The 18,424-nt window shown below is 48.6% G+C and overlaps 1 protein-coding gene across 10 annotated transcripts in view; it reads right to left on the reverse strand.

Annotated features, from left to right (window-relative positions):
* Positions 1 to 922: 922 nt before the first annotated feature.
* DAPK1 (death associated protein kinase 1) overlaps positions 923 to 18,424 on the reverse strand; it is a 188,527-nt gene continuing 171,025 nt past the window's right edge. For all 10 annotated transcript variants that reach the window (XM_047830151.1, XM_047830156.1, XM_047830159.1 and 7 more), the window contains exons 21-26: positions 13,798 to 13,986; positions 11,709 to 11,906; positions 10,390 to 10,528; positions 8,844 to 8,964; positions 5,610 to 5,798; positions 923 to 2,659 (exon numbers count right to left, since the gene is read on the reverse strand). In XM_047830151.1, the coding sequence (XP_047686107.1) occupies positions 1,427 to 2,659; positions 5,610 to 5,798; positions 8,844 to 8,964; positions 10,390 to 10,528; positions 11,709 to 11,906; positions 13,798 to 13,986 (2,069 nt within the window). In that variant the 3' untranslated portion in view covers positions 923 to 1,426. The remainder of the gene's footprint in view (positions 2,660 to 5,609; positions 5,799 to 8,843; positions 8,965 to 10,389; positions 10,529 to 11,708; positions 11,907 to 13,797; positions 13,987 to 18,424) is intronic.

Genomic DNA, 18,424 nt, shown 5'->3' on the forward strand with positions numbered 1-18,424 from the left:
ACTAATGCCCCCCCAATGAGCCAGGTGTTTCCACACGGGAGTTTGGGTTAACTGACTTTCTGGACTTCAGTTTGGTTTGCCCTGCCATGTGGGGTTTTGGTGACTGAAGAAAAAACAGAGAAAAAGGATTTCTTTTGAATTAAAGACCAACAATCAAATGCAACAAGCAATAGTTTATTTATATTTTAAAAAAAAGAAAAGAAAAAAAAAGAGAACAGAAAAGAAAAACCAACATCTTTTTACTACATTGTATAGATTAAGTAAAAATACCTGTATTCATATATATGTATATACATAATGCATATATATATATATATACACACATATACACACATGTAATGTAACATTAAAATTACACGCTTCTCAGGACAGAAGAATTAGGACATGTTCCCTCACTTCAACCTAAAACTCCATCACTACTTAAAACCACTGCAGGAAATCTTGCTTCCTCGCCTTCTTTGTCGGACTTCACAGACAGGAAGTCATCGAACCAGGATCTACATGTGAAAACCATCTGCTCCGCGCAAATGACAGCAGACTGCCACCGAGCAGGAGTCAGGGGTCTGCTGAGTCCTCCCGCAGACCTTCCTTTCCTGCAGCTGTGTCACCTTCTACCTGAGATGAGCGGGAATGATCAGCGGACACTCTGCAGGTTCCGCGTGGACGTGCAACGTTGACGTTTACACAAGAGCAGCAAGGACGTGTCTTACCATGAAAACAACACTGTGTGTGAAATCACTCTAGAAGAGGATTCCTTCCTCCCCTTTCCGTGTGAAATGAAACACAAAAATTTCTGGAAAAACCACAACTCAGGGGGGGAGCACCTCAGGCGGTGATCAGCAGACAGCAAGGGACAGAGAGGGAGCGTTCCCTGGATGGTCTCAGGCACAGCCTCTTCTGTAAAGGCCTCACATGTTGTCTGTTTGTCAGTCAGACAGTGGGATTCCACACATGGGAGTCTGTCCTACAAATATCAAAGGGATAAGACGAGGACATGGTCTGACAAGGAAAAGACTATAAGAAACACATTTGGGATACATGTGCTTTTTTTTTTTTTTTTTTAGGACAATTCATACAGTAGTTAAAAAAATTTCATTGAAAAGTTAGGAATTCCAGTAAAATTATCAGTAAGAAGCAAGGTGCTGGCGGATGAGAGATGATCTAGGACACAGGGAGGAGGGATACTGGCTTCTCAATTGGCCAAAGGACAGGCTGTGGTCTGCTCTGTAACTACAAAGACCGTTCACACACAGTGGAATGTGTGGGAGGAGGGAGGTAGTGGCAGAGAAACTGGTGAAGCAGGAGGGAGGGCGGGGACCTTCAGGGTGTGGGCACAGGGAGGGATGCCGGAATTTCTGCCGGGACTATGGGCTGCATCCCCCTGCTCTGCAGTCCGAAGACACCCTGCCCAAGCCAAAGGCTGCCCTCACCGGGACACGACGGAGCTGATGGAATTATAAGATGTGCCACTGTTACAGCTGGAGTCATAGGCCTCCTGGCCATTGCCATCGAGGTTGATTTTGAACACTGAGGATGCCTTCAGTAGAAAGTCTGCTGCGTCCCGACGCCCCAGCTCCCGCAGTTTGGACATGAGGATGCCGACCGTGCTCTCAGGGTAGGAGGCCCATTCCCGGAGCAGAGCGTGGACTGGGCTTGGGAGGAACTCCTTGGAAGCCCCGTTATTGGTGTTGTACTTTGCCACAAGGTCGGGGAGACCCAAGTTCATGGCCAGAAGGCACCAGTCCTTCCCCATGGGGTCGGGCGGGTCCAGCAGACGACACAGTTTCCTCCGGGTCAGGAGATTCAGATCTGATGCATGGATGTCCATCCCTAGGCTGGCCTGTGAGTACACGTCGTGACACCCAAAGCACATGATGCTGCTGAAGCTTTCCTTGTACCCGCCCATGGTGTTAGTCAGCGAGGTCTCCTTCAAGGTCTGCGCCCGGAAGAAGTCCCGTGGCTGGTAGATCATGACGGGCTCATGGTGCTCCCTCAGCTGCTGGGGGCTCAGGTAATGCTTCACTGTCAGCAACCCTGGGAGAGTGGTGGCCATGACGTTCTCCATGGTGCTGCACACGGAGTCCAGGAGGAGGCAGCACTTTATCTTTTCCGTCTCCAGCCCTCGCACCTGCACCTCAATGCCCTGGCCGTGGTTGACCAGGAGCACCAGCAGCTCGGCCCCGCGATTGGCAATCTTGCAGCCATTCACCCAAAGGCGGATGTCCGCATCTCCCTCGGTGCTCTGCTGGTGGATCCACCGACAGAGGTTCACCTGGACCTTGTGAAAGATGCCACATGGGAAGGGGGTGAGGTGTTCCACGGGGACAATACGCACGCCCCCGTAGACCCTCCCCTCATCCTCCTCATCTGTCCAGGAGCGGTGGAGGTTGTCAGTCTTGATGAGGGCAGGGATGTCCACCATGGTCCCGCTGCTCAGGTCCCGGGCACAAATGTCCATGGCATCTAGGATCTGCAGCAGCTCCTCCACATCGCTGTCAGGCACCAGGCGCTGAACGTCCTCCACAGTGTAGCGGCCCCGGTAATGGTGCAGGGCCCGTGGGGTCTCCACGGACAGCAGCTTCCCCAGGACATTGGTGCAGAGCCAGCGGGGGTCCAGGAGTAACACGTCCTGGACCGTTTCACTCTGCATGATGTTGATCTGCCAGAAGGGACAACAGGAGGTCACACACAGGAACACAGAGAGCCAGAGGCACCAGCTGTTCAGAGCACTGAAGGAGGCGAGCAATGATAAAATCTGTGCACATGTTGCAAAAAACGACCCAGGGCATTCATGGATCTCAGAAATCAAGCACTGAGCCAAAACGCCAGCTTGAGAAGGTCATAAGAGAGATTCTGAAAGGACTACCTTCGACTTTTTAAAAAAAGGTCAAGGTAATAAATTCAAAGACAAAAAAGAGAGAGAGGTGGCAGGTAAATGCAAGGAGTAAATTTTGACGGGGCTCTACATCCCGAAATACATGAATAAAAGCAGTTACAAGAGAAATTATTGGGACAAGTGGCAAACACTGGAGTGCGAACTATACATTCAATAACAAGGTCACATCTATGTGCTTCTGGGATGTGATCATTGTATGGTTATCCTCAGCACTCCATCTCGTTCACGTCCACTTGCTGACGCCCTCGGCTACGTGTTCCCGGGGCTCTTGGAGACTGATATACATACCTTAGACATGCCCGCCACCGCCAGGAGGGTGAGAAGCTGGCTTTGCCCCGCCCCAACCCCGGTAGATTTGTTAAAGATAACAAAGTCTCTCCCTTTCCTGACACACAGGTGGAGCCAGGATATCTAATTCGATGTTAGAGGTCAGTAAGTTTCACACAGACTCTTTGATCTCACTGCACTGCCCTTCTGTGCAACCCTCGCTCTATCACATCTGTAGACTAAGGTCCAGACTTTGTGGAGACCAGCAGCATAGCAGGATCATTGCCTGCCGTATCTCCCCGGTTAGGAAGTTACCCCAATTAAAACTGTGTAAACTATAAGGAGTCACCTGCTCTGTTTTTCTGGTCTCAATGTGGGGGATACTTGACTGTCCATCCTCCACCCTGTAACAGTGGGAAAACACCCCGCTGCTTAGGAGATCCAGGCTAAAGTACTGAGGGGTGAAATGTCAGGATATTTGCAAAATAAATAAGTAAATAAATAGAAGAGAAAGAGACAAAGCCCAAGGAGCAAAATGTAAACAACTGGTTAATTTAAGTGTGAAGTAGATGAAGATTCTTTGAGCTACTCCTGCAACTTCCCTAAAGGCTTGAGATTTTTCAAAGAGAGATTCAAACTGTTATATGAGTCCATGATATAAAATTTTAACACGCATAGGAGAAAAGGTCTGGAAAGCACCCTGGAGAGGGCAGAGAGGAAGGAGACTATAGTAGATGGCCAGAGGAGACTTGGAGCTTACCTGACCCCTTTATTTCTTTAGAAAGCAAAAGTCTGAAAAAAAGAAATATGACAAAAAGCAGAGACAACTTTGGTCTCTTTGCAACACTCACCCTCCTCTCCTCCCTCCCTGCTCAGGGCCAGGTCTACACACAGTGCTGACCCAAGGGACACTCTGTTCTCACACGGAGTCTGAGGCTCTTCACTGTTTGTACCAAGAGTACTTTCTGGTCCACACTCCAGTGACAGCTTTGAAACACCCTCTGCATATGATTCTGTTCAAACCGGTCCCTAGGTTGACAGTTCCTGGAGGGTAGAGCATCTATTTCTTGATAAGGCATTTGGTGGGGACATCATCTGCAGTTCAACCCTGGGCACTGCCGTCCCCTCAGGATCACGGGAGACAGGCTGAGACACTGGCCACACTGGAGGAGGTTAAGGGGACAGATGACCAAGGGCAGTGAGGGATCCGGGAGCAGAAACAGGCATCATGAGGATAAGTGGTGAGATGTGCATAGGACTTGGGCCTTCCTCACTAGCGGGCAGTAATAGCACTGGGGGAGAGGCTGGTGGCCAAGCAGAGGGGGCCACCTGACCGACATTTCCCTTCCTTACTCCTACCATCAAGTCTTCACTTCATCACTCACTGAAGTCTCAAGGGCAGGGAAATCTACCGGGAAGAGAGAGAAGGAGACGCAGAATCCGAAGTGGGCTGCAGGCTCAGAGCTGTCAACACGGATCCCCACTTGGGGCTTGAACTCACAAAATGTGAGATCTCGACCTGGGCCAAAGTCGGACACTAAACTGACGGAGCCACCCAGGCACCCCAAATTCAATAACTTTAAAGTACTGCTGGAGAGGTCTATAGATTACTGGTAGTTTCAGTGAAGTTCAGAGGCTCATGCTGTCACTGCATGACACTCTAGTTCAGTTGTAATTTCAGTTGTAATTTCAAGTCTCTATGATTTACACGCACTGGCCTCAAGTCAGAGGTGGGACTGAGACTGCACAGGAAAGCAGCTCCTGGGGTCTAAAAATCTCAGAACTGCTTCTGGGCTTTCACGTTCAGAACTGCCTTTTACGGCCCGGACTAGCCTAAACTGTCCCCGGATGTCACAGGACAGAGAAATACAAAGGCTAGCTCCCCTCTCCCGGGACAGGCATAGGATGCAATTAGAACAGCGATCCCAAACCGCACCCCAGTGTTGGATGCCACATGAGTGGGAGCAAAGATTCCCATTTTTGGGAAAGGCTGTCATTTCTGGGGACATTGGTTGCTGGGCCTTAGTGTCTCCGGACAGGCTCTTGTCATTGCCTTTTCTGGACCATCTGTGAACCCAGGAGTCTGTGTGGAGCAGATAACAGCCCAGGCCAGAGGCTGCAGGAACCACAGCTAAGCAACAGACACCCCCGGAGGAAAGGAGAGGCCCAGATGCCCAGTGTGGTAGAAACTGTGCTCCCTGACACAAGCTGGAAAACAAACGCATCAGAAGAAAACCAAACACCAGCTCTTAGAGTGCATGGGAGAGCAGAGAACCGCAGTTCAGAAGATCACTGAAGCCTCTGTGATCGCCGCACGTCTGGATATATTATGGGTCGTCAGGCAGTTTCCACTCTGCCTCTCCCGGCTCAAACCACCTTCACAGTAGGGACAGAAACCAATCTCCCGAGCCCCTCCCAGACCCCTGCCTGGTCTCCAGCCCCCTACCTCGCCAGCACTGTGGAGCTGCTGGGCTATGCGCCTGAGATCCCCCTCTCTGGCCAGGGGGTTCAGCTGGTCTTGCACATCGTACACGAACTGCTGCAGTGACATCAGTTGGTTGGGCCCGTTGAGCTTCCTCCAGGAAGGCAGCGTGGAGATGATCTTCTCACACAGGTGGGTCATCGGAGGGCAGACCTAGGACACGCAGCACAGGACAGGTCAATTTGCAGCTGAGGGAACTCCCTTGGAGATGGTAGAAAGCTTGGCGCTCTTTCCTGCACTATTGCAAAAATACTTCGGATGAGTTAGTGCTTTTTGGTTGGGTACCGGGCGGTTCTTTTGTTAAAGCATTGCCTCTAAGCAAAATCCATTTGCAAGGGTAAAATGGTATGGATGCTTTAATTTCTTCTTCTTTTTTTTTTTTTTTTTAATTTTTTTTTTCAACGTTTATTTATTTTTGGGACAGAGAGAGACAGAGCATGAACGGGGGAGGGGCAGAGAGAGAGGGAGACACAGAATCGGAAACAGGCTCCAGGCTCTGAGCCATCAGCCCAGAGCCCGACGTGGGGCTCGAACTCCCGGACCGCGAGATCGTGACCCGGCTGAAGTTGGACGCCTAACCGACTGCGCCACCCAGGCGCCCCCTTCCTTTTTTTTTTAACGTTTGTTTGTTTTTGAGAGACAGACACAGTGTGCATGGGGGAGGGGCAGAGAGAGAGCAAGACACAGAACCCAAAGCAGGCTGCAGGCTCAGAGCTATCAGCACAGAGCCCGACGCGGGGCTCGAACTCATGAACTGGGAGATCACGACCTGAGCCGAAGTCGGACGCTTAACCCACTGAGCCACCCGAGCACCCCATGGATGCTTTCATTTCTATTGCTAATGATTAAACAGGTGGCAAGGCTTCACAATAATGCTCTTGGACTCAATCACAGTGTTCCCCAACTCCTAAAGTTGTGCGCCCCCTCCCCCCTCCTCGGGAGTGACTGTTTCAGCCAGATGATGGTTAATTTTATGAGCAAAGGAAGAGGAAAAGAGATGAACTGTCATCAGCAATACTGTAGTGGGTTTTTACCAGTATATTAAGTATTTGTGGGATTGCTGTGGAAATACTATTTCAAATTAGACTAATTCTTGGTAATTGGCTTGAAACTGCTTTCTTTTTTCATAATTTGTTAAAATTCTTATTTGAGTATAGTTGACATGCAAGGTTACATGCGTTTCAGGCATGCAACACAGTGATTGGACAAGTCCGTAGGCTATGCTGGGCTCACCACAAGTGTAGCTATGGCACCTCCCACTATTACAATGCCATTGACTAGATTCCCTATGCTGTGCCTTTTATCCCTGTGACCTATTCATTTGACAACTGGAAGGCTGTATCTCCCACCCGCCTTCACCCATTTTGCCCATCCCCTCACCCCCCTTTGGAATAGGTTTTTAATCTTTTAATTTGATGAAATAAATCATCTATGTAACAGGCCCATATAATCCGCACACCATCCTAATTAAAAACAAAAACAAAAACAAAACGAACTGCTGCTCTACATCATTAACCAGGCAGTCTCTTCTAGAATCCCACCTTTATGTCAGCTAAATTCCACTCCCTGTTTCTAAAACAAAGTTCCCAAGGATAAAGGCAGTCTGTGGTGGGTTCTGCCTGCTTGGCCTCAGGAATTGAGGGTTGGGGTTGGGAAGCAGACAATCTCACCACACCTCAGCTCAAAACTTCAGGGAACCCCTACAGCCTATCATAGAGGCCCTAACGCCACCACCACCAGGTGGGGAGGTGCTGGTCCTTCACAGACCTCTGTCCCAGATCACTGGCCACTGCTCTCTGCGACTGGCTTCCTCTGAGCTCCCCCAGACTACTCCCCACTCACCCTCTATGCCATAGTGGGGCCCCCATCAGAAGGCAGGGGCCAGGCAGGCTTCAGGAAAGCCAAGAGTTTTCTTGAAGATTCCAAAAGCACGTCTGGAACTGGAGCCTGGTACTGTGAATGGGGGCATTTCCCAGCAGAGAAGGAGTAAGCTGTAACTGGAGGGGCCACTCCCCACCCAGGGAGGGATGGACACAGCCTCCTCATCTACATGCAGGCTGGGGCAGCAGGAACTTTCCAGGGAACATTTTGCCCTTGGGGGTGTTTATCCTTTCTCATCAGTTGGGGAGAACTTTCTGAATATTATAGATTAGAAACCTTTTACGTGTCAGAGGCACTGAGAGTAATTTTTCCAGCCGATTTCTCCTTTTAACTTTGTTTATGGAGTTTATTTGCCAGAAAAGAAATTTTAGCTTTTGTAATGTCAAATAGGTATATTTTCTGCGAAAACTTCTAGAGTCCTCGATATTGCCGAAAGGGTTTTCCAAAGCACAATCAAGTTATTTTAAATACACATTCAAGATACTGCTGTTTTTTTTTTTTCTTTTTTACATTTATATGTTTGAATCCACCCACAATCTATTCTGGGCATTTGTAGTGAAAAGAATTCAATCTCACTTCATTCTAGACTAATAGCCAGTCGTGTCAGATCACTGATGAAATAAACATCTTCCCCCAAACTGAAATAACACCTTTGTTTTCTATTAAATTTCTGTAGATGTTGTGCTTTACTTCTGTATTCACTAATTTATTCCATCTATTGGTTTCTTGATTTTGGATTTATTAGTTACACAGCCTTTACAATATGCCTTATTTATCCTTCCGCTGAAATTTTAAGACAAAACACCCAATTTCCTCATTCCCATGAGTTGCTGGCCGGTACCGGACTAAGTTTATATAACTTGCGAAAACGAAACGTTGAGTAAGATCTTGCCCTCCACGAGCACATTTCAGTTCGTTTGAGTATCTATTACTTTATGTCCTTCAACAAATCTTGCTGGTGACGGTTCTTCTATTGTTCTGCATTTTCTAAGCATTTCACAGTAACTCACTTCTGGGCAGTTTTTATGATTTCTAAAAGGCAATGTCACTTATAAACTAACCATTAACACCGTCAGAATCCCATATGCTCTAAGGTGGGGCCCTCACTCCTAAATTCCCTCATCTCCCGGCCACGTCCTTGCTTCTCACTTTTCATTCCTTGTTGTAGACCAGTGGGACACAAACACAGCCATGCATCTGCCTCGTGCTGGGTCCCCTGAGAACCGAATCTAACCAAGAGGAGCATGAAGAGGCCAGCTCCGGGGTGACCGGATGGTCTGGGCAAAGGTGGAGCTACAGGCTCTCCAGCACACTCACCGAGACAATCTGGCTCCGAATGTCTTGCAGGTGACTTCGCAGTACCTTCATGTCCTTAGAGCCCGATGCGCCGGCATCCAGAACAAACAGCTTGTTTGAAATGTGAAGATCGTTCCCAAACCTAAGGGAAGGGCAGTGGCCTCATCAGGGTGATGCGGTCTCACCAGGTGTCACCATGGACACCAGGCTCCCGTATAGCTGATGTGAAGCCAGAATGTCCTGGTGGCTTTGCAGAGGCTGCCCCCTCCCCACTGTCCACTGGCTCATCATATTACGGTGGTGTGAGGCCTGGGACCCCTGAGCTCCCAGTCCTGTGGATGGGGCAGTGGGGGGGGGGGGTGGCTCAGGTTGCACAAATTGGCAGGGACACAGTATGGGAAGACTTCAGGTCCCCTGATGCAGCACAGGTGAGGCCCATGCCCTCACCTCGGATGCTGGGAGGACGGAGGCCACTACAGAGGGACGGGTAAGAGCAGAGGGTAGGCATGAAGGCCACTCCCTCAATGGAAAATACTAGCATGAGCCTTCTTTTTCCTATCAGGAGGACAACAGGGAAGTGTCTGCATTAGATAAACCAATAGTTTCTGTTACTGGCGGATCATATAGAGATGCAGCTTCAATGTTTTTTGGCCAAACACGGAGTAAAACCACACGTTTCTACACCGTGACCCATGCACATTCATACTGCTCAGTGAAACAAAAGTTTTCCATAAATGCTTGCCAGGAAAGGCACTCTGGTATTTTCCCCTCCTGTCCATCCCACTTTCGTGACCAGGTCAGGACCCCCAGGTGACTGTCACGAGCCCCTGGTGAGTGGCAACTTAGACTTTGAGAAGTACTGCTCGGTGGTAAGATGACAGTCATCAGAGGAACTGAGAGCCAACCCAACAAAAAGAACCTCGCATCTGTGTCAGGCATGGTGACAACAGTCGAAGCCACTCTATTATACGACTAACACTTGCTAAGGGTTGAACTTAAACATTCTCACCCAGAATTCAAACTTCTGCCACGCCTGTGGAAATTTCTTACCATTTTCCAGGGGGCGGGGGATGGATTTATTGCCTACTTTTAGTGACTCAATACATGATCAGTTTTGAAGTCTCAAAAAAACAAAAAACAAAAACCATTCTCACCAAAAAATAAATAAAAAGCAAAGACAGAGAAACATGTGAGGTGACAGATGTGCTAACTAACTAGACGGGAGCGTCCTCTCATAACGTGCATCAGATCGCCTCGACACGCACTTCAAGTATCTTAAAATACGATTTGTCGATTATAATTGCCTCCACAAAGCTGAGAACTGACGCATGCAACTCCTAACAGAAGGTCCCCTGGGCAGTGGTACCGGGAGGTGAGGAAGGAGGTGATAAGTCTGTTGTTTTACATCCCGTGGCCTTTACTTTGGTTGCATTTGTTGTGTTTTCAGCGTTTTGATAAAAAATGAAATCTACGCCACAAAGTCAACCAAGCAAAGGAGGCCTTTGATTCCTTCCTCCCGTGTCCGTGAGCTCTGTGAGATGGCCCCTGTCCCCAGCGGCGCCCTCACCTGTTCCTGATCTCCTTCAGCAAGGACGTGTCCTTGTCGTACCCGAACTCGCCTCCAGCCGGCCGAGGCACGTTCATGATGTCGGCATGGGTGGCCACCAGCACGACGTGGAGCGGGTTCTTCAGCTTGCCACCAAAGGCTGAGGGCAGAGAACAGACATTTCACAGGCGGGTTGTCCTTCCTGGTTGTCTCCAAGGCGGGTAAGGCAGGGCGTGCTGGCCAGCCCGCCGTGCAAGGTCACCTCAAGAAGGCCCTGGCCCAGCCAAGAGTGGGTTTCCTGGTCCTCGGGGAGGGCAGCTCAGAAGTGGACCAGCACTGACCACAGAACTCAAGGCAGCTTCTCAGATGTCCCCCCAAGTGGCCCTGCTTGTCCAGTGACAGGAAATCTAGCTCTGAGCAAAGGCACCTTTCTAAGACCTAGAAAGCTCTGTGAGTGCAGCTACACCCAGAAATGTCCAAAACAGGGCCTGTGGCGGTGCACACAGATAGCCTCTGGTGGGGAGAGTGTTTTGGAAAGAAAACACCAGAAAGAATGAGAAAGAGAGGCAGAGTGGATGTACCCTGAGGGGGTTAAGCCCACTTATTTGACTTTTATAGGAAATCAAAAAAAAAATTGATAGCCCAGTTGTGTTTCCACCATGAAAGGCTGCCCAATTCTGTTTTTTTTTTTAAATGTTTAATGTTTATTTATTTTTGACAGGGGGAGGTGGAAGGGGCAGAGAAAGAGGGAGACACAGAATCCTAAGCAGGCTCCAGGCTCTGAGCTGTCAGCACAGAGCCAGATGCAGGGTTCGAACTCACGAACCAGGAGATCATGACCTGAGCCGAAGTCAGATGCTCAACTGACTGAGCCACCCAGGCGCCCCTCTGTTTTGTACAAAGGAACAAAAGCGTATTCCACGCTATTTTCTGCTCTAGGAATAAAGTTAAGATAATGCCTTCAGTCAATATGGACCTTTCCGTTCTGGATGGAACCACAGAATGAAGGGGGTTCATTCTGCTTATTAATTACGTATCATTAGGTAGAGAGACACAGAGGCCATCTCTGGGAGGAGTCCACCTCTACCCAACAAAAGTGACCACAGCTCTAAAGTATAGGAAGAAAGCGAGAAACAGCTCTCTAGAAATCCCTCAGACTTGGTCTCTGAGGCAGGAGAATGCAATCATGTAACAATTCCCTGCGGAAACATCCAGAGTGGGAATCTTGTCACAGGAAGCAGCAACCAAGGAAGCCTCACTGTTAGCCCTGAGCTGTAGATCCCCCAAGTGGCTGAGCAGCCCATGGGAAGGGCACTCTCCACCAGGACGTGCTGGCTTACCTATGGGTTCTTCAACCGGCACAAGAGACTTCAGGAAATTCAGCCAGAAAATCACTTGGTTCAACTGGATCTCGTAGGGTTCTTCCAGACTGAAAACGATGACGTGGATGGACGTGGGATCATTTGCAGCGAAATAGTCATAACAGCAGAAGTACACTGGATTTCCAGAGAATTCCCACACACTGAAATCACCAACTCCTACAGACAGAATGAAGATTACTATCTGAAACAGCACCAACAAGTGCCAATCACCATTTTGCTTGCACCTTAGTGACCACCAAGGGAAAGAGTGATGTCCGTAGCATCGACCTGTTTATCTTTGCATCTTTGGAGACACGTGCATTCCATCTCTCCCCCCAGGGATTCCTCCTCACAAGGAAGGAGTCAGGGCAAGATGCCGCCTTGGGTTCCCCATCAACAAACTCACACAGAGAACGTACATGATAAGATTCCGTATCCTCACATACGTATAAATTCTTTTTGGAACATGACAGGGTATACGACGTTGAACATAAAAGTCACTACAACATGTAACTTAATTCTGGCTTAGTGATGACCACATTCACCTTCCACAGGTGAGTTAGTGACCTTTTCAGGTGGGTCAGGAGCCAGCAGGCTGCCTGCACAGGGGAAAGACACAACAGTTGATTCGCAGTTCTGCACCTGAAGGATGTGGGCGAAAGCGTGAGGAGGTGGGGGTCCGTGGGGTCACCCAGCGTGGGGGGCAGCCGCTCCCACATACCTGAGTGTGGGTGCAGAGGGTTTTTGTAGAAGTGTCTGTGGGTGAGACTCTGACTGCACTTCCTGAGGCACCTGGCACCTTGCAGTGACCATCCAGACACAGGACCGCCCCACCCCTACATGGCCACACCCCAGCAAGACAGTGACCACCCACCCACCAGCCTCTGGGGGGACATGGCAGGACCACTTACGTTGTAGGATTTCAGGCTCTCTTTCCCTAATTCTACCCTCAGTGCTTATTTTGGGCCAGAAATTCTGTAGTCAACAATTTGGAAGATCCGTGGCTCTTCTGGAGCCCCCTCTAGGAGCACACACACTCCTGGGGATAGGACTCTCTAAGTCTGGCAGCTGAGACCTTGGAGTGAGGGGTTCTGGAACACGGTCTTGAGTCCTCTGAGAATGGGGAGCACTGAGAGCCAGACCTGGGGCAGGAGGGAGTTATGGAGGAGCTGGGTGAAGGCTTGTGGGGTGCTGAGGACACACTTCTCCTCTCCCTATGAAGCATGCCAACTCAGATCCGGGACCTCGGAGAGTACTCAGCTTTTAGGATAGCACAATGCCCATGGACTTCAATGCCACCTCACTGGGGCCAGCAGAACCTCCATGAAGATGCTCCCGACTGCCATTTTCTGAGCGCCTCCCCTGTGCCACTCTACCAGGCATTCGAATGAACATCGGCTCATACACTCTTCACAGATGAGTCTCGAAGAAAATGCTTGATCCCTGCTTTAAACTGCGTCTCAACAGGGCAGAAGCTGGTGTTCAAGTGACATGGGCCCAACTGGGGTTCCTGGAAGCTCGGAAGGTGCAGCACCAAGGATTCAGTGGTTGATGGAGATAGTAAACCTTCCCTGGTAACATTTAAAGCTTCACCCCCTTGGAAATGATTGAGAGCACTTGAAATTTTGCCTGTGGGAAAAAACTGCCTGGCCTGTATCATAGCATCAGCCATGAGTGGAGATGTATTCAAGAATCACTCTTCTCATATTTGCATTTGTCAAACTTCTAATGGGATTATATTTTATAAGTTTTCTCATCCAAGTGGATGTTTGGCTCTGCCTAGAAAATGTATTGATTTACTCAGCAGTCATTTATTAAGCACCTACTGTGTGCCTGGGGCTTTGCTAGGTGCCCAGGACAGCAGGGTGTCTGGTTTCACTAGGGGTATTGACCAGCCACGCTTCACTGGGTCATCCCAAGGTCACTTTGTGCGGCTCTTCCTCTGTCCTTCGTGGGGCTGTGACACATGCAGTGGGAGAGGCTTCCTGGGGGGGGGGGGGGGGTGATTTACAGTCCGGGCAAAGGGACTCTGGGTGCGCTCCCCAGTGCGGTAGGCGGACTACTGTACCGTTCAGATAGGCGTTCTGGATGTCGATGGCCTTGGTGGACTGGTCATCGGCCGCGCAGTGCGGGTGCTGGGGCGGGGCCACCACCACCTCTAGGGTCCCCCTGGTGAGACCCGGCTCGAACATCATGCTGCGGCTCCTGACGCTCACGTGCTCACAGCCCGGGTACAGGTTGCTGATGCTCACGGAGCCTGAAGGAGGAGAGGAGGCAGTGAGACCCCGCCCAGGGCAGCGTGTGTGCGTGCGCCCCTCCCACCTCGCCATGCCTTGCCTCTTCCCACGACACTCTCTTGTCCCCACCCCCTGCTAGGCTGTGTGGACCCCTCCCGTGTGCTATGCGGCAGCGGTTCAGGGATGTTGCCTGGATTCTTTCTGGCTGCTGCACCTCCCACATGCCTTTCCTGAGCTGCTCTGGGCCCCAGAGACGGATCCCATGGGCTGCATCTCTGGGGTCCCCCGGTCACTTGGCTTCTGGTTGGGGTCAACCAACGGGAGGCCCTGGACAGGCTGCAGGGAGAGAAGGCCCAGGCGTCCCCCCCCCCCCCCCCATCACTCCCAGCTGCTTCTCTGATTCCAGTTGTGTGTCTGTGACTCTAGACACCCGAGCGGCTTCACCCCTGGGCTCCAGCTTTTCCAGGAACACGATTTCTTCCTCTTGTCTTTACAGCCCGAAGGGAGGTAACGGCTTCCTTCTGTTCCAGGACTTGGATGCTTCACCGTCTCTAGAATGAGCCCCTGACTTTTGCCCAGGACACTGTCCTTCCATTAATGTCCCCACCTGGCCCCTGACAGATGCAGATAAAGCGGTACCACTTGGTACATGAGATGGTGTTAGGTTGACTGCAAATAGATTCTACACAGTGGCAGGCTAGGATTCTCCAGGGAGAGCTGACAGGATTTGGTAAAAGATAGGCATTCCTACACCTCGGTGAGTGTTCATTAAGAAATAGTTTTTATACAATATTTTTAAAATAATAATTTCATGGTGGGGGGTGCCTGGGTCGTTCAGTTGGTTAAGTGACCCACTCTCCCCACCTGGCCCCTGACAGATGCAGATAAAGCGGTACCACTTGGTACATGAGATGGTGTTAGGTTGACTGCAAATAGATTCTACACAGTGGCAGGCTAGGACTTTCCAGGGAGAGCTGACAGGGTTTGGTAAAAGGTAGGCATTCCTACACCTCGGTGAGTTTTCATTAAGAAAGAGTTTTTATACAATATTTTTAAAATAATAATTTCATGGTGGGGGGTGCCTGGGTCGTTCAGTTGGTTAAGTGACCCACTCTTGACTTGGGCTCAGGTAATGGTCTCACTATTCCTGGTATCAAGCCCCACATCTGGCTCTATGCTGACAGCATGGAGCCTGCTTGGGATTCTCTGCCCGTCCCTGTTTGCCCTTCCCCTGCTCTCTCTTCTTCTCTCACTCAAAATAAATAAATAAACTTAAAAAAATAATTTCACGGGGATATATTGAAATCATACAAAGAAAACATGATTTTTTGCTAACTGCTGACCTCTAGTGGTGAAAAGTGGCAGGGCAGGCCTGACGGAGAAGGTACCTTTGCACCCTGGACAGAAGACCCATATAAGCTACCAAAACTGAAACAGGAAGAAATAGAAAATTTGAACAGACCCACAACCAGTAAAGAAATTGAATCAGTAATCAGAAACCTCCCAGAAAACAAGAGTCCAGGGCCAGATGGCTTCCCAGGGGAATTCTACCTAACATTTTAATGCCTATTCTTTTGAAACTACACCAAAACATTTCTACACACCAATAATGAATCATCAGAAGAAGAAATCAAGGAATCAATCTCATTTACAATTGCATCAAAAACTATAAGATACTAGGAATAAAACTAATCAAAGGGGTAAAAAGTCTGTACACTGAAAACTAAAGAAAGTTTATGAAAGAAATTGAAGAAGACACAAAGAAATGGAAGAACATTCCATGTTCATGGGTTGAAAGAATAAATATTGTTAAAATGTCAATACCACCCAAAGCAATCTACATATTCAATGGACCCCCTATCAAAATAACACCAGCATTCTTCACAGAGCTAGAACAAATAATTCTAAAATTTGTATGGAACCAGAAAAGACCCCCAATAGTCAAAGTAATCTTAAAAAATAAAACCAAAGCTGGAGGCACCACAATTCCAGACTTCAAAATGCATTACAAAGCTGTAATCATCCAGACAGTACGATACTGGCACAAAAACAGACACGTAGATCAATGGAACAGCATAGAGAACCCAGAAATAGACCCACAAATGTATGGCCAACTAATCCTCAACAAAGCAGGAAAGAATATCCAATGGAAGAAGGACAGCCTTTTCAGCAAATGGTGTTTGGAGAACTGGACAGCAACATGCAGAAGAATGAACCTGGACCACTTTCTTACACCATACACAAAAATAAACTCAAAATGGATGGACAACCTAAATGTAAGACAGGAAGCCATCAAAATCCCTGAGGAGAAAACAGGAAGCAACCTCTTTGACCTCAGCCGCAGCAACTTCTTACTAGATGTGTCTCGAGAGGCAAGGGAAACAAAAGCAAAAATGAACTACTGGGACCTCATCAAGATAAAAAGCTTCTGCGAAGGACTGGGACCTCATCAAGATAAAAAGCTTCTGCGAAGGAAACAATCAACAAAACTAAAAAACAACCAATGGAATGGGAGAAGATATTTGCAAATGACAGATCACATAAAGGGTTAGTATCCAAAATATAAAGAACTTATCAAACTCAACACCCCAAAAAACCAAATAATCCACTGAAGAAAAGGGAAGAAGACATGAATAGACACTTTCCCAAATAACACATCCATATGGCTCACGAACACATGAAAGATGCTCAGCATTACCCATCATCAGGGAAATACAAATTCACCACAATGAGATACCACCTCACACCTGTCAGAATGGCTAAAATGAACAACACAGGGAACAACAGGTGTTGGCAAGGATGCAGAGAAAGGGGAACACTTTTGCCCTGTTGGTGGGAATGCAAACTTGTGCAGCCACTCTGGAAAACGGTATGGAGGTTCCTCAAAAAATTAAAAATAGAATTACCTCATGACCCACCAATTGCACTACTAGGTATTTATCCAAAGGATTCAAAAATGCTGATTTGAAGGGGCACATGTACCCCAATGTTTACAGCAGCACTATCAACAACAGCCAAATTATGGAAACAGCCCAAATGTCCATCAACTGACGAATGGATAAAGAAGATGTGGTTTATATATACAATGGAATACTACTTGGCGATGACAAAGAATGAAGTCTTGCAATTTGCAACTATGTGAATAGAACTACAGTGTATTATGCTCAGCAAAATAAGTCAAAAAGAGAAAGACAAATATATGATTTCCCTCATATGTGGAATTTAAGAAACAAAACAAATGAGCATGGGGAAAGGAAGAAAACATAAAATAAGAAAAACAAAGAAGGAAGCAAACCCTGAGAGTTTGTTCTTTTTAAAAATTTTTTAATGTTTATTCATTTTTGAAAGACAGAGACAGAGTACAAGCAGGGGTGGGGCAGAGAGAGAGGGGGACACAGAATCCGAAGCAGGCTCCAGGCTCTGAGCTGTCAGCACAGAGCCCAATGCGGGGCTCGAACCCACGAACTGTGAGATCATGACCTGAGCCGAAGTCAGACGTCAACTGACTGAGCCACCCAGGCGCCCCTGGAGTTTGTTCTTAAATATAGAGAACACACTGAGGATTATGGAGGGGAGGTGGGTGGGGGGATGGACTAAATGGGGGATGGGCTTTAAGGAGGACACTTGTTGGGATGAGCAGTGAGTGTTACACGTAAGTGATGAATCACTAAGTTCTACTCCTGGAACCAATACTACACAGTATGTTAAGTAACTTGAATCTAATTTAAAAAGGAAATGAAAAAGACACTTCTTCCCACTTGTTCTTCTCTGGGGACAGCAGGCAGCAGCCCCTGCAGGGTGGCTCCTGGACACTCGCTCCCCCTCTGCTCTGGGTCATCTCCTTCCTCCTGAAGCCCCACATGCCACAGCTGTGATACTCAGCTGGCCGCAGAGCGAGTGTATGTGTGGTGGCCAGACCACGCAGTGTGGGGTAGGGACCAAGTGACTGAGTGCCTGCAGACAGGGGTGGCAGACATGTGGCGTGGTCTTGGCTTTCTGGCTGGTGTCAACCCCCAACCTCCAGCATGTTCAGGAGATGACCTCGGAAAGGGCCAAGTTGCTAACACGAACCAGCTCCCTGCTGTCTGCGAGATATGAATGCACTCCATATAAATGGAACATTTATATCCGATATTGGGAATGTGAATCAGTGTACCCAGAGCTTCCAATTTTCCACAAAGAGCCCCGTATCCAAATTTCTTGGTGAATGAGTTCTGAATGTCAGCAGTAAATCCAATTTTCCTCCTCTCCGTCTCTTGTATCACATATAGCTGGGTTTCAGCCTCTGCTTTAGACACACGTTATGTCTCTGAGGCCCAGGTTACTTCTCTTTAAAGTAGGTTCATGAGAATCCAGTGAGATGACATATGTGCGGCACCTGAACCCAGGTCAGCACAGAGGGGGTCAACCACAGGCCGCTTTCCACTCTTTCTTGCTTCTAGGTTTTACTGTGGTCTC

Source organism: Prionailurus viverrinus, chromosome D4 (assembly GCF_022837055.1).
Source record: "Prionailurus viverrinus isolate Anna chromosome D4, UM_Priviv_1.0, whole genome shotgun sequence".
Taxonomy (NCBI): Eukaryota; Metazoa; Chordata; class Mammalia; order Carnivora; family Felidae; genus Prionailurus; species Prionailurus viverrinus.